At 34.4% G+C, this 17,148-nt stretch overlaps 1 protein-coding gene across 3 annotated transcripts; it reads left to right on the top strand.

The window, feature by feature from the left end:
• Window positions 1–722: 722 nt before the first annotated feature.
• Window positions 723–16,851, top strand: LOC126969627 (ecdysone oxidase-like). Of its 3 annotated transcripts, XM_050815179.1 has the most exons (5): window positions 723–844; window positions 916–1,046; window positions 6,580–6,707; window positions 14,829–14,962; window positions 15,167–16,850. In XM_050815179.1, exons 3-5 carry the CDS (start codon window positions 6,581–6,583, stop codon window positions 16,682–16,684), a joined length of 1,779 nt encoding a protein of 592 aa, XP_050671136.1. In that variant the 5' UTR covers window positions 723–844; window positions 916–1,046; window position 6,580; the 3' UTR covers window positions 16,685–16,850. The 3 variants fall into 3 exon arrangements, with proteins under 3 accessions (XP_050671136.1, XP_050671138.1, XP_050671137.1); XM_050815181.1 differs by lacking the exon at window positions 723–844 and having other exon boundaries at window positions 851–1,046; window positions 6,575–6,707; window positions 15,167–16,851; XM_050815180.1 differs by lacking the exon at window positions 723–844 and having other exon boundaries at window positions 851–1,046; window positions 6,556–6,707; window positions 15,167–16,851.
• The last annotated feature ends 297 nt before the right edge of the window (window positions 16,852–17,148 follow it).

Below are 17,148 nucleotides of genomic sequence, written 5' to 3'. Positions count from 1 at the left end.
ATGTGGCGAGTAGAATTTTATTAAACAAAGAAAAAAGAATCATAAAATAAATTGTGTAAGTAATTAGTATGTACCAACATAGAAGATAATCTTCTGTTTCTTAAAATCTAGCTTTTCACTTTAAATCCCGTAGTAGTAATAGTAAAAGGGATTGATGAGCTTGCCTTACCTATGTGTAGACAATCTCCCTGCTTTGTCAACATTTAAGCGTAGTAGTACGTCTACGCGCGAAAATAAATAGTTCTTGTCAGTTACCGTACGCTGTAAATCGCGTAAATACTGAAGTTGCGATCCCGTGTTATTATTTAATTTGAATAATGACTGATTCGAGTCAATCAGCTTCCGTACACCTTACCAAGCGCGTACACCTTCCTTAAAGGCCGGCAACGCTCCTGTGATTCCTCTGGTGTTGCAAGAGATTGTGGGCGGCGGTGATCACTTAACAACAGGTGACCCGTACGCTCGTTTGTCCTCCTATTCCATAAAAAAAAAAAGAAAAGATTTTTTATTCATCGCCAAGTACGAGACATGGCAAAAAAGGATTTTAAGCACGTGTATTTAAGAAAGGCAGAAAAAAATGAAGGTTTAATTATTAGGTTTAAATGGTAAACTTAATTGACACACGCTTGATTATGGTCATCACTTATAATAAGGTCACATCACTATCGCATTCCTGAAGTCTGCATTCAGCTCTCGTGTTATTTCAAAGTAAGTACAGACTTGACCTTGGAGGAAATTCAAGAAACAAATGAAATTGAATTTATTCTGTAAATAACAACGGCGAAAATGTTAATCAGCCGGTTGTTGAATTAATAAGTGTACTAGAGGCACCCGTAACAGACAGGTGACTTGAACAATACATTCAATATAATTAGATAATTAGTAACGCAATCAAAACAAATAATAAACTTGTAGATAATGTGAAGCCCATCACCACCACGGACAGTGGTGATTGTGGATCCTAGATCATAACGCGGTGGCTGTGACACTGAGCAGGTGTCTTGGTAGAAGTTGGAGGAGCAAGCAGTGACCTATCGGATTGACAGGTATACGATATTCACATACCTATGTAACATACACATGCTACAGGGGTAAAGCCAATAATTAATCCCACTAAAATTGTTGGTAATGCAAAGGAAATAGAAATATTAATAAAATAAAATATTTTTATATTCGATTGTATAAATAAAAACAAGATTTTACAAAAATAAACCGACTTTGAACATCGATATCCTAAAGGTAAATTAAAAGTATAAAATAAATCTCGTCAATAATTTGAAGCTGGTGTAATTAAACATAAAGTTACGACATTCAATTCACAATTATATAATAGATAATATTAGGTATAACTAATGTAATATCAATACGAAATATATTTGTTTCTATCTTGTTGCTATCATTAATAATTGCCACTAACTTACTTTAATACAAGCCGTTACCCGCGACTTCGTCCGTCACTTTACTTTGCAAATCCGACTATCACGAAAAAGTTTTATCAATTTTCAGGCAATATTTCTATTGGTAGCGGAATTCTAAACTTGGTTCAGTAGATCCAGAAATTACCCCCTACAACCTTTACCTCTTTATGAAATTTATAGTATAGACTATAGATTATATTTGTTTAAAGGTAATATTATACTACTTGATACTTTTTTTTACATTTGGTATGGAGAATTCAATACATTTTGTTTTGCTCACGTAAATGGCAAATTATTCACCCTGAAACATTTAGATATGTTTTCCAAGGACAGCTTTATTTTATCTGAATTATGTGAATGTCTATGAATATTATAAACTAATACATTTATTTATTTATAAAAGATACAATGTAACATTACAGATTAAATCTAAAGCGTTACAAAGATATTATACTAAAGAAAAAACAAACAATGAAAATTATAAACTAGTTATCTTATTTTATAGAGATTAAAGGCATCAAACTCTCAAACTTTTTCTTACATTCTTTGACCAAACATTCCATCGAGCTGGCAAATAGATCACACTGTGGTGCTACCTCAAGTACAGAGTTTAGAAAACAGATGGCTTGTATTACAGGCGTGTGCTTATGCGCTTGAGTGCGTGTAGGTGGCTGCGCGTACGTACGAGGTCGGTTCAAAAAAACGCAACAAACGTTGTAATAAGTATATGCAGTCCACTCTGCCCCGAATAATTTTGAGAACAAACTTAGTACGAGCTACGTACCTACGTAACTGCAGTGAATCAAAGCTCAGATGTCCTTGTAAAAAGAGTGTTGGGTACATAAATGGATAGTATCCATATTGCCTCTTATACAAATGTCTAAGGAATTGTTTTTGGACTTGTTCGATCATTAAAGTATATTTGATCTCATGTGGGTTCCAAACAACTGAGTTGCACTCAAGAATACTAAGGACTAGCGCCTTATAAAGGAATATGTTAATGAAAGAATGAAGTGATGACTGATGACTAATGGAGTGCTGTCTGCGAAATAAACAATCGTCAAAACATATCCTTTTGAGGCTACAAATGGCAAATCATTAAAGTAGACTAGGAATAGGAAAGGTCCTATGATTGAACCCTGAGGCACGCCCATCCGCAATCCTGATGAAGGTTCTGAACAGCTCCTGATGAATGTTCATTATTAATTAATATTTATAAAGATGAGTATCATAAAATAGATCCATCAAACAAAGAGAATCAATAAGAGTATTTAAACAAATAAACATTTTAACTGTTAAATTCTTAAAGCATTCGTGAGACATTACAAACTTAGACTACCTTAGTTATTAATAAGACAGTTAGGGTACATCTGCTTTGTTTAGGAGTTCCTATGACCGCCTTCCAACTCCATAGCACCACAATATATAATTTACCGAAGTTTTTATTTATGTATTTTATTTTCTCATTATAAATCTTATTTCGATTCCCAAACTGACATACTTAATTACAATCTACTAATATAAGTTGGTATAATAACCACTCCTATACTTTTCTTATCAATCAGATCGTATATCAGTCAGCATCGCATGAAAATGAATATGGTATTTTTCGTATTTATGTCATTCAGACAAATAGACGTTACGACGATATAAGTATATTCAAATTCAAATATTTTTATTTAAAATAAGACTTAAAATAGCTAATATAACGTCAAGAACTACTCTACTCATACGTACAATAAGTATCTATACTTATAATAAAACTAAAAACGTAGAGATCAAATTTCTGTACAAAGAAAAAAAATTATCAAAAGCAAGTCAGGGGATGTAAAAAGAGAAATAGAACAAGTCTCGATTTTTTGGAATTTCTTATTTCTCTGTCTGTTTGTCCGTTAGTACGGGCTAATCTCTGCAACTATTGGACCGATTTATTTGAAATTTTGCATGATGAAATTTTGAACTTTACATCCCCGGTCAACATCTTAGATAACATTAAAGAGTTAACAGCATCTGAAAAATTAAAGAGTTCCCGTTACTTCTTTCTTTTGCTCTCTGTGTCGTTCTAATTTTTTGTTTTACTTTATTCGTGAAAGTCCATGTTTGGCATCCATATAGAAGACAAGGTAATAAGCATGTCTCAACTACACTTTTCTTCAGCTTTAGATTGAAATCTTATATTAGAATTTCTTTCAAAGATCAAAATTTTTTCCAGGTTAGATTCCATCTTCTTTCGACTTCTTCTTCGTTGGAATTTTTATTAAATGATATTTGTTTGCCTAGATATATATATTTTTCAACGTATTCAATTTCATTGCCGCTAGTGGTGATGGGTATTTGAAAACTGTTGGTCATCACTTTGGTTTTATTGAAATTCATTTTTAATCCAATTTTTAAACTTTCTTTGTCTAGTGAATTGATCATATTTTCTAGATCTTTTGGAGTTTCTGCTAGTACTACGATGTCATCAGCGAACCTTAGATGACTCAAGAAACAGCCATTAACTATTATGCCTTTGTTTACCCAGTGAATTTGTCGAAATACATAATCCAGTACCAAAATGAAAATTTTTGGGGACAGAGGGTCTCCTTGTTTTACTCCGCGTTCGATTTTTATTGACTCTCCTCTAGTTTCCAATTTAACATTACTGGTACTATAAGAGTAGATGTGTTTTATTATGTTCTGATATTTTTGAGGTACATTAAGGGATTTAAGTGCTTTCCAAATTGAATCATGACTAATACTATCGAATGCTTTGTTATAATCAATGAAAGCTGCGTAAAGTGGTCTATTGTACTCTTTATATTTTTCGAAAACTTGTTCTAAGGTATGAATATGATCCATTGTACTGAAACCTGAGCGAAAGCCAGCTTGTTCTACTGGTTGTTCGTTATCAATTTGTTGTGTTATCCTTTTTAAGATTATTGAGGAAAATAATTTATATATGTTTGCCAGTAAATTAATAGGCCTGTAGTTCTCTATATTGTTAGGATCGCCTTTTTTATATAATAATATTATATCTGATGCATTCCATTGTTTCGGTACTACTTCTGTCTCAATTATCATATTACATAGCTAGGTCAGATGAGGAACAAGAATGGGTGCATAAATTTTAAGTATCGCATTACTTATGTTGTCCGGGCCTGGGCTTTTATTTGTTTTTAGGTTTTCAATATTGTCATATACTTCTGTTTCTTGTATTATAATATCAGTTGTCTGTGTACATTTATTATTTGTATGTTTTGTTATTTCAGACCTCAGTTCCTCTTCCTCTGTTTTACGATATAATTCTTTATAAAAATTTGATGCTTGATCCATTATCACATATCACATATATTTGCTAGTATTTGCTATGGTTCTTTTATTTTCAGTTTTGGGGATCCATTTTTTATGAGTACACAATTCTTTGAAAGCTCTTTTTACGCTTCTGTGCTTTTCTAAATTTTTTGTGATAATATTTTGCCTATGAGTACTGTAATCTTTTTTTATCAATTTTTTAGTTTCATTGTAAATTTTACTCAATGCTTCTTTAAGTTCTTTATTCTTATTTTTTGTATTTATCAATTCTGTTCTTTTTTAATTAGATTGTCTGTTTTTTCACTAAATATTCTGTTCCGGTTTTTCTTTATCTGCACTTTTTGTGGTGTAGGTCTTTGTAATATAGCTTCTACTAGAAAATTGTAATAGGTTTGTACATCAATTTCTTTTTCCCATTCCCCTTGTTACTTTTCCATGTAACATTTACAGTGTTCTAAGTAATTCTTTGTTTCTTCTTCTGTTTTAGGGATGGGAAGCTTTGTTCTGTATGACATCCTACTCTTCTTGATACAACTTAATATAAAAGTTAGTCGTTACAGTCTATGATCCGACGGAAAATTTAGTTTACTTAAGACTTCACGTTTGTGACAGATTGTGGTGAATTCGTCTGGGCAAAATCGATTTCATTTTTGACTTTTTGATCTGGCGACATCCACGTCCATTTATTTTTTTGTTTTTTTATTAAAAAACGTATTAGTTATTGACAGTTTGTGTTACAGCATATTCTATTAATCTTTCTCCTCTTTCGTTTCTTTGTCCAATACCATATTTTCCCATGACCATACTTTGTCTTGTTTTAGGTTGACCTATTTTTGCATTGAAGTCTCCTATAACTACAACCTTGCTGTCTGCTAAATCATGCGCTTTTTGAAGGTCATCATAGAATTTATCAATTTCTGTATCACTTGCTTTTTCTGTAGGTGAGTATACCTGTATTATTGAAATTTTTATTTCGTAAAAAGACATTTGTAACAGTGCCACTCTTTCTGATATTCCTGTGAAATTTGATATATTTTCTTTAAATCTCTTCTTCACCAAGAATCCTACTCCATGCTTGCCTTAAGTTTCTCCCATGAAACAAAATATATATTCTTTATATTCTTCTATACTGCAGCCTAGTCTTCTTACTTTAGGAAGTCCTATTATGTCACAATTGATAGATTGTAGTGCGTTAGTTAATTCTAAAAGTCTTTCTACCGAGGACAATGATCTCACGTTGTATGTACAAATTTTTAATAATTCTTTTTCTTTGGATTTTGGTCTAAGTCCTCACGATGACGGATGAGGATTGAGGATTGGTTTCTTATTTTCCTTATAATTATTGTGTTTTTTCTTTGCGGTTTATTGCGGGGGCTGATGATTATTTCCTATGCTGTGTTTTTATCTCTGGTCATGATTGGCGTTAACAATGATAAAGTGCTGCTTCTTTCTCTCATAACATCACATACAATTAAACATAAAGAACACGTAAATTCATACTTTTATAACCACCAAAAGGTTAATATGTTAAAATGTTAGAACTACATATTAATTGAATTAAAAATATAATGTGCATGTTATCTAGAGGCGTTTAAAAAATACTACTGAACTAAAAATTATATTATATAACAAAATGCCAGTGAGCTAGGCATAATAAATTATGTGGCCGTATGTGCACAGTAAAATTCATAACATTTTATTGGTTCAAATCGCCCGGACCCCCAGATTGACAGCAACATGAACATATAATATTATACATACATAAACAAATAAAACAGTTAAAGACCAAAAATTATCACCATGACTGTATATAACTAAGGAGTTATTATAATTCGATTTTAAGGAGTTTGAAATTATTATACTGAAGGATGGAGTCGGCAGCTGCAATGGCTGCTTCAACGAATGCATCCATTCTCAAGATACAGGCGGCCTTAGCTCTGGTGGCGTCTCTCTACGTCACATCGTATCTCTTTCCAGAACAGGCTGAGGTTCAAGGTAAGGATTACATTAAATTAAATAATAGTGTATTCAAATTACAATAATAAATTTTTATTCAAAATAAGATGTGATATCACTTGAATGTCAAAAACTACCACCCGTTCCAAAAAGAATGCTTCAGACCTGAGAAGAGTGGGCGCAACAAACTTAGCGGGCTATTTTTTTTCATAAAAAAATATGTTTACAAAGTAATATCGTACAATTAAACTTATTATTTAGCAGCCTGAGGGCGGTCGCTCCATTCCCAATTCGTGGTGTCATTAAGAAAGTCATTTATGTTATAGTTACCTTTACCACACAAAGTTTTTCAACATTTCTTTTGAATATTGTAATACTTTTGTTTTAAACATTTTCTGGGATCTTCTTTTAAGAGCTAATATAATAATATACATCACCCCACAAAAGACTAAGTCGACTTAGCTGAGTAGTAGGCATTATAAGCTTATGTCTGTTCCTGGTGTTAAGATTATGGTTATGACAGTTTTTAGCAAAATCACTTAAGTACCTATGCACATACATTACATTATCAAGAATATATTGAGAAGCAACAGTCAAGATATTAATTTCTTTAAATTTTGTTCTCAATGATTCTTTGGGGCCTAGGTAATAAATAGCGCGAATAGCCCTCTTCTGCAGCACAAATTTAAAATTGTATTAATATCGGCAGCGTTGCCTCATAGCAATATACCAAAGGACATAATACTATATTTATGCTTATTTACATATTTTATTTTATTTTATTTACAAGTAAGTAGAATAACAGATAACAAGATAAAACTATCATCTAATAACAAGTACAGAATATATTTATGATCCTGAGATCCAATTAAAATTGTACACATCATTCACCAAATACAGTTAAAAAATAATAATAAGTGGACACAACAGTAATTACATTATAACGAAATTTAAGTTAAACATTAAATTATTTTACGTAAACTAGAAAGTTTTATAAAGAGTATTTTTAAAAAAGTCTATATTTGTAAAGAATATATCAAAATCAGCACACACTTAGTTAAATTCTCTACAAATTCTCATAATCGGGTTGTTATGCGATACAATATTATTTGAGGAATTGATCGAAAATAAACATGGAAAACGCACAGATCGTATTGGAACTTTAAAGTTTATCAAACTTAATGGATGACTATCCATAAAACCATTCGCGATGTTATGTAACACGCACATATCACATCTTCGTTTATCAAGACTATGCAAGTTAAATTTACGTAAGCGCTCAGAGTATTCGGAAATTTTACGTCTAACACCCAACCTGCTACAGAGAACTCTTACAAACCGCCGCTGAATTGACTCTATTCTATCACGGTGAACATTATAAATTGGAGACCAAATCACTGAGCAATACTCCAGGATACTTCTCACTAAACCGTTGTATAATAATATCCTGGAGTTTTCCTGTTTAAACGGTCTGGCGATTTTAATAACAAAGCTTAACATCCTATTTGCCTTTGAACTTACTGTACAGAGATGTCGTCACAGTTTATTTTATTTTATTTATTTGGAAAACCAACAGCTTTAAAAACTTAAACGATACTTAAGATAATTACAGAGAGCCAATTATAGGTTTCCATAATTAGTGCTAGAGTAGAAAAATTGAACTGACAACGTGAGCATATACAATTCGAAATTACAATTTACATTATCATTAAAGTTAAAGTTAATGTAAAAACTTACGAAGATGTAGGGTTATTACTAAAGAATTTGTTGGCTAAGGCACGTCTTACAGAGTCTACGCTTGAACAGAAGAGATCTAGATTATTATCACTTCTTGACAGATTGTTGAAGCTATTACTTGCTCGCCAAGTAAAAGTATTTCTTTTATAGTTTAGGTTAGTGTGATGAAGTCTTAGTAAATCATGCTGTCGCAGTAATCTAACAGGGGTATTGAACTGAAGCTCAGAAAAAAGTTCTGGACAGTCAATTAGCCCTTGGGCCAATTTTAAAGGAGTGTAATATCGGCTATTTCGCGACGATTCTTTAAGGATGATGTTTACTGCAAACTTTGAGGTAGTCATCAGAGTGGTATGTGACTTTCACACGATAACAAAGATGTTTGAGGAATTTCCTTTGAATATTTTCGATGCGGTTAACATACTTCAAGTATGATGGGTTCCAGACCTGAGAGGCGTACTCTAGATTGCTCCTGACAAATGAACAGTACAGAATTTTTAAAGTTTTGATATTTTTAAAGTCTTTAGAGTTACGTATGATGAAACCAAGACCTCTATAGGCTTTATTAACTATTGTATCAATTTGAGTGTCAAAAAGTAACTTTGAATCATGGTGACCACCCAAATCTCGAATAACACAGCTACGTTGAAGTTTAGTATATTTAAGCATATAATCAAACAATAGGACATTACGTTTACGAGTGAATGTCAGAATGTTGCACTTAGACGCGTTCAATTCTAACTGATTTTGAAGGCAATAGTGTTCAAGGCGTTTCAAATCAGATTGCAAAGACAAAGCATCAGATAAGGATGTGATTTTCATGTCATCCGCAAAGCATAGAAGCTGTGAGTGATATAGGCACCTGTATATAACCCAACTAGATATATAGTTGTTAATGACCACTGCTTGAGATCGGTTATGAACATATGATGTGAACCACCGCAATAAATCACCGCTGATGCCTATCTTTTTGCGTTTATCAATAAGTATATGATGCTGTATCCTGTCAAAGGCTTTACTGTAATTAGTGTAAACTACATCCAACTGGTGACCATCAGCCATAGCATCGGTAATACAGGAATTAAGGAGAATTAAATTTGTTGTAGTTGACCTATTTTTTAAAAATCCGTGGTGTTGGGAGTTGAAAGATTGTTTTAAGGCAAGACTGACCTGAGAATAAATTATTTGTTCAAAAACTTTGGATACTATACATAATTTGGAAATAGGACGGTAATTTTCAATATTGTTTTTGGAACCCTATTTATGAATAGGTGTAATAAAGGCGCGTTTCCAGATGGTACAATGCCCTCAGCTAGTGATCGTTGGAACGGAATTGCCATAGGGACGGCTAAAGTACTAGCACAATTAATTAAAAAGATAGCTGGCACATTGTCTGGACCTGCAGATTTAGAGGGATCCAAATTTCAAAGAAGATTATTTTATTCTACGAGCGTCTACCTCAATATTTGATATGGATGAAACATTTTGATTATCTAAGGTATTTAGAGAAGTAGCAGTAGAACCTGCAATAAAATTGCTTAGGAAGAAGTCAGAAAAACCATTAGATATATTTTCACCGGAAGTAAGAACATTATTTCGATATGACATATTATTTGGAATATAATGCAATATTGATTTATTTTTAAAAAATGACCAAATGAACTGACGAAATATATTTACTATAACATTCTTCTTCTAAACTTGTAACTCGAGCCCGTAAATACTTAAAAGCTTGTTCATCGGCCTTATTTCCATATAGTCTTAATTTGTTTAGATGTTTATGTTTCTCTTTGATTAGTTTTTTAAGACTCGAGGAGTACCACTTCGGAAATCGACCATATGAAACAATTTTAGAAGGAATGTGCTCGCTGATCACTTTACTACATACTTCATAGAAATAATTAACTGCGTCATCGATACTCCTAGAGTTTAGTTCGTAATACCAGTCTGTGTTCTCTAATTCGCAGTTTATTGAGGTATAGTCCCCTTGATTGAAAAACGTCTTAGTAAATGGATTAGTAAGCAGAGGTTTGTATACTAAAAAAAATATTTTTATTAAGAGAGCACCATGATGGTTTTCTATGGGCACAAGAGGATCATGACTAAAATCAGCCACCTATACTGAGTCGTTTGACAAAACTAAGTCGAGGGTACGGCCGAAGCAGTTACGCACACCATTGAATTGATTAAGCCCAAGAGAAGTCATCTCGTCAGTCAATAAGTACTCGTCATCAGATGATACGTTGGTAGGCACAAATGAACCATCGAGACCCGGTAGCCAGATAATATTGCTAAGGTTGAAATCACCTATTAATAAATATTTATCGTCCGGATGGGCAGCAATAATATTGTTAAGATTGTTAAAATAATTTGATAATTGCAGAGAGAATGAGTTTCCCAGGTTTTGAGTGCAAATATAGACCACACAAACATGTAGATTAACATATTTGTTACTTGAAGCTAGTTAGCTAGTGCTATCCATAGGTCTTCTGCCGAAGAGCAGAATGCGGGCTGCGGCCGGGCTTGTAAATCTTTCCGCGTTGCTATTAGGACGCCGCCACCAAGGGTCTGACCCGTACTCGAATAGTCACGGTCACGGCGCCAAACTGAATACCTGGTATCGAATAATTCACCGTCACATATACTATCCAGAAGCCAAGACTCAGTTATGATAACAATATCGAATTCCTGTGTACATACGTTTCTATAAAACAAATTGGTCTTAGTACGTAAGCCCCTTGCGTTTTGACAATAGACATGTCGTTCAACACGTCTTTAGCTATTACTTTAGTATTCAGCATTTATAAAAAATGAAGCAAAAACAATCAAAATACATGTTATATAAACAGAACGATAATAAACTTCCCACATATCGTTATAAACAATGCAAGTGAATAAATAAAGTAAAGTAATTAAGCTATAACATTGACCAGGGTAATTAGCGAGACGTAGGTATAATAAAATACTTAATACGCACAAGCAAAGTAGTAACATCACAAATGAAATACTAATGCGAAGCGCTGTCACTCGGTATAAAAACTGGTTATGATTGCGAAGAGGCAAGACGTGCCAGCCAGGGATGACAAACATTTCAAAGCAGCTTACATTTTCTAATAACAAGAATTGATTAAACTGAAAAATAGAAGTAATGAGTGCGTTCATGTAAACCGAAAGCAACACAGATTTAAAATAAGCTATGAATATTTGTTTAAATCAGTCTCTTTGGTTATAACTTTGACAGGTGACTCGTCGTTTTTGCGTATATGGATCTTGCAGAACTTCACCCACACATATTGATATCCTTTCTCTTTGGCAAAATGTTTAACTTTATTGAGCAGTGTTTTGCTATCAGCTGTTAAGTGATCGTTGATAAATATTCGCTTCTTGCTGAGTACAGCCAGAAGCGAATATTTAAGCGCTATATTATAAGCGCTATCGCGGTGTACTCACCGCGATAGCCTAGATCACCTGCAACTATAATTTTTTTCAATCTTGCCGCAGCTATGAAATCTTCCTTTATATATCGGTTTAAGAAGTTCATCACAATATTTTTTTCTGAAGAATTAGGTGTTGGAACCCTAGAAATGTAGTTAATCTGTGTTTTCGAAACACTGTAATTTACAGTACTACACAGGCTCTCAACAATAGTGTAAAGGTTCTCACTTTTGTTTACCGGCACGCCCTTTACCTCAACATTATTGAGTCGTGCCCACTGATCTCTATTCGCAAGCTCTTGCTTTGCTTTGCCGATTTCCAGTAGTGTAGCATTTAGGGTATCCTGTAGAATTTGCACCTGTTTTGAAGTTTTTTCGGACTCTTGTAATCTGCTTTCTAAATCCTCCAATTTAGCATTGTTAAATTCACATGCTTTTTTCAATTCCGCAAAGTCGGATTTAATGGATTTAATTTCCTCGACTAGTTTTGGTAGAACAGTGAGTTTTTGTTTTACCTTGCTTAACTCGTTCAAAATAGCGTCTAACTTCTCGTCGCTACCTGGAGACGATGTATCTTCTGATTTACATTGACATCGAACACCTTCACCGACACTAACATAACTTATTATACTTATAAGCCTTACATAACTTGCACTTCATTACAAAAGAAAATGATTGGCACCTCTGAAAACTTTACGATCGGTAATTTCGTTTAGCGACGACGTACAAATCGAGATTAACCGTTTTTTACTCTTAAACAAGCAATAGAGACGAACTTATATAATTAGACATTAAAATAAAGTGACATGTAGGGGAACCTGTTGTACATTGGCACTATGTTGTACCTAGGCCATTGGGCTTGTTTCAAAAATTCCCGCGATGTTAAATTCTATTGTCTAGTGTATTCTATACGTCACTACTGACTATTCAATTTGAAGGTAGTCACATACCGTCGTTAGGACGGAGCTTGGTGCTAAAGACCTTAATAATTTTTTGGGGAAAAAAGTAAGGATTTATAATATACTTTGAGGTCGGAGTAGTGACAAACATATATAATACCTTGATCAGTGGCCAAGGTACAATAAGATGTTGTACTTTGTCCAGGAGAATATTTTTTTTTTATGAAAATAAGGGACAAAACGAACAGGACGTTCAGCTGACGGTAATTGATACGGTCTGCCCATCACAATGCAGTGCTGAATGGCACTACAACTGCGCTCGTCACCTTGAGACATAAGATGCTAAGTCTCAGTTGCCCAGTAATTTCACTAGCTACGGCGCCCTTCAGACCGAAACACAGTAATGCTTACACATTACTGCTTCACGGCAGAAAAAGGCGCCGTTGTGGTACCCATAATCTAGCCGGCATCCTGTGCAAAGGAGCCTCCCACTGGTAGGAGCCTCCCACTGGCTCCTGGCACAAATATAAAAGTTTTTGGTCTCATTAGAAAATAGAAATTATGAATATTATCATTTTCATTTTGTTCAGAATTTGTGAGTTATTTTTTGTTAAATATGTCATTTAAACGAAAAAAACGGTTTTATTTAAGAATACTTATATTTTTATAAATAACCCCCAATTCCTCAATGTGTCCTAGGTACACCATAGTACTGGCCTAAGTACATAGGGTATGTTGTACCTTTGTCATACATCCCATTTTCGTTTTATTTATTCAAACACATGTAAGTATGTAATATACATTTTTGATATTTTAGTATTTGAGTATTCACCTCAAATAATTGCCCTTTCAAAATATGCAAAAATGATTTGAGTACAGTTCCATAAAAAGGATGTTCTCAAAGGTGTGTGAAGCTCGCCAACCCACACTTCGCCGAACCCTGTGACAACTGTCTTTAGAAACGTCGTCTCATATACAGATGTGGACCAAAGAGAATTTAAGCACTACGTCTGTGGTTATTTACTTTCCACCCTTGTATCACATGTACCATTTTAAAATCATTCACTTTTGCATGACTAAATATGCGTGACGTGTAGACGGCTATCCATAATATAGTTATTGGTAACGAAAAAGGTATGGATTCGAAAATAACGTATAATTTTATTTAGGAATGCGCTAAATTGACATTTTCCCTTGTTCCCCTTAAAATTTTAATTTCGAAAACACTTTTATTAGTACGAATTCATAAACTAATATCTAGGTACCTACCAAATTTCAGACCTAAATGACTTAAAGTTTTGGAGAAATCCCTGAACTCATTTTTTTACAAAGATATATTAATATTATATTCTACGAACGAGACTTCGTTCCAACTGTGTGCCGGAACCGTCACACATTTTTATTATTTAAAGCAGTAACAACCTTAATGTTTTTTTTCAAGTCTCAAACTTTAGTAAAAAATATAGCAATTTCATATAACTAACCTTCCAACCCCCATTTCACCCCCTTAGGGGGGGATTTTATAAATACCATTTTTTATCTGACACTTATAGCTATGGGTATATATAAGGTTAGGACCTTTAACCATTAATATTACCTTCCAAATTTGAAGTCAACAATAACAAAACTAATACTTTCCTATACAAACTTCCATCCCCTATTTTACAACCATTAAGAAGAATTTTTCGAATATAACTTATATATCATATTATTATTTAACACTGATGACTGATGACACCAAAGTGTTGATGTTCACGTCTCTAACTTCAAAATATAGGACTTTCATACAAACTTCCAACTTGTTTATTTATCTCAATTTGTTTCTTAACTAACGCTTACTTGTTAAAAATAACCTAACTTTTAAATTTTAAGTTAATAATAACAATTTATAAACTTTCCCAACTGTCATACCATATTCTACCACCGCGTCATACTTCATAAACATGGCACTTGCGTATAATTGCCTGGTCCTAGAAGGAAGCTACCATTCAAGTTTCAAGTTTGTAGCGTTTATAGTTTCGTGATTAGGCAGTGAGTCAGTGGTATTTCTCTCTTATTTATATATAGATTAAGAGATGTGACTCTCCTTGTAGATTTAGAGGAATACGACTTCATAATATGTGGCGCGGGATCTGCGGGTAGCGTGCTGGCGAACCGTCTCAGCGAGAGCGGACTGCATAGCGTGCTGGTCATCGACGCAGGAGGAGACCCACCCATAGAATCTCTAGTGAGTTATCCTCTTAGTACATAAAGATATAGAACAATACTTTATAGTATAAGGCGCGGGGACTGCAGACAGCGGGCTGGCGGCCGTCCGCCAGACCGTTCTCAGCGAGAGACTGTGCATTTATCAATGAAGCAGAAATAAGTCATAATAATTTTCCAACCATTCTGTAATTTTTATAATAATAATAATATTTTTTACTTACAGAAACCAGGCCTATTTTCATATTTGCCACATACACAGTACGACTTCAACTTTACTTCCGAGAAGAATGAAATCATGTATGAGGGTCACAAAATTAAGGCGTTAAATCTAACGAGTGGGCATGTTCTGGGCGGCGGCAGCTCTGTCAACTACATGCTGTACGTGCGAGGCTGCAGAGGAGACTATTCATACTGGGCTGATGCGGCTAATGATGATACCTGGTCCTGGTCAGGAGTCTATCCTTACTTTATTAAAAGCGAAAAACTCGATGATGGTGCGATCCTAAGATCATCTTATCATATATACCATGGCACCGAAGGTCATACAAAAGTCTCTAGAGAAAACAATCATGATATCTATAAATACATCAAAAGTTTTAAAGAAGTAGGTAAACAAGAAAATTTCGATGTAAATGGGCCATGTAGTCTTGGATATACACCAACCTTATTTACAATAGGAGACGGAACGAGACAGACAACAGCCTTAACAAACTTAGGAGCAAACAAATATCGTGCCAATTTATTCGTTCGAAAGCACACACTGGTAACTAAAATTATTATAGATGATGATAACGTAGCAAGAGGTGTGGAAGTGCAAACTGAGGATAAGAAGACGATAACACTTAGAGCTCGGAGAGAAGTGATTTTATCGACCGGAACCATCAACACTGCAAAACTCCTGATGCTCTCTGGCATTGGTCCTAAGGAACATCTCGAATCATTTAAAATAAAAGTAAAACAAGACCTGCCCGTAGGACAAAACTATCATGATCACACTATTGTAAGCTCCACAATTAGAACAGAAAAGACAGACGCGCCAACGCCACCAATGAAGGTTAACGAATTTCCATTGACCACATTTAGCGGCTATGTTTCTTTAGATGATGATGAGTGTGCGCAGTATCAAACAGTAAACTTTTTAGTTCCCAATGGTTCCCCTGCGCCGTTCGAACTTTGTACATTTAATTTTGGTTTAGAAGACTTTATTTGCAAAAACTTATACGATGCTGGGGTGGGATCGAACACCATGTATAGCAATATAAATCTCTTACATCCCAAATCACGAGGTTTTGTCAAACTGCGTAGCACTGACCCATTGGTCGCTCCGATCATAGAAGCTAGAACATTCTCAAACTCTGAAGATCTGGACAGCCTCGCCGCGTACATGGCGGACTTTGTGGACGTGCTCAAATCCTCATATTTCAAAAGTATCGGTGCAGAGTTTGTAGACATTTCGTATCCCAGATGCAAGGAGTTCAAGTGGAACAGTACGCAGTTCTGGCGATGCTACGTGCTTCAGATGTCCACCACGATGTATCACTACGCGGGCACGTGCTCGCTGGGCTCCGTAGTAGACAGCCGGTTGCGGGTAATGGGCGTGGATCGTCTACGAGTCGTGGACGCCAGCATCATCCCGCGGTTGCCGGGCGCTAATATCAATGCTCCCGTCATCATGATCGCTGAGAAGGCTGCTGACTTTATAAGAACTCAACACGAGGCAACATACTACCAAGATTATTAGCAGCCTAAATTTGATAAATTGAACATTATAAGTAAAACATATTTAAAAGCCTTCTTTTCTAATTCTTAATATAGTAAAGTTAAAAAAAGATTTTTGTTTCATTAATCACAAGATACATTCAATTGTTTGCGTGGAGAGATACCTAGAGAATTAACATTTGACTACCTAGGCTATACATAAGTTTGTGACAAATAAAAATGTATAGATTTGTTATGAATGTATAAAGAAAGAAAGATATTTATCTACAACAAACACAGTATTAAAAGTTTATATAGAAGAGTTGTAACCAAAGTAAATAAAGTAATATATATACAAAAAGTGTTTGCCATAAATTGGTCACACTTCAGCATGTTCCTGATTACTATCGTAACCAGTGCTGATCTTTATAACGAGTGGAACCAACAAATGACACCACAACCAGATGCTGTAGCGCACGGCTTTTTAAATTTACATATTAAATTTGA

This window comes from Leptidea sinapis, chromosome 18 (assembly GCF_905404315.1).
Source record: "Leptidea sinapis chromosome 18, ilLepSina1.1, whole genome shotgun sequence".
Taxonomy (NCBI): Eukaryota; Metazoa; Arthropoda; class Insecta; order Lepidoptera; family Pieridae; genus Leptidea; species Leptidea sinapis.
The sequence above is the reverse complement of the archived record's forward strand: the minus strand, read 5'-3'. Positions and strand labels throughout refer to the sequence as shown.

Coding starts and splice junctions, on each gene's coding strand:
- LOC126969627 (XM_050815181.1), top strand. CDS start 6,581: ATGGAGTCGGCAGCTGCAATGGCTGCTTCAACGAATGCATCCATTCTC. Junction 6,708..14,828: donor AGAACAGGCTGAGGTTCAAG/GTAAGGATTACA, acceptor CTCTCCTTGTAG/ATTTAGAGGAATACGACTTC. Junction 14,963..15,166: donor ACCCACCCATAGAATCTCTA/GTGAGTTATCCT, acceptor TTTTACTTACAG/AAACCAGGCCTATTTTCATA.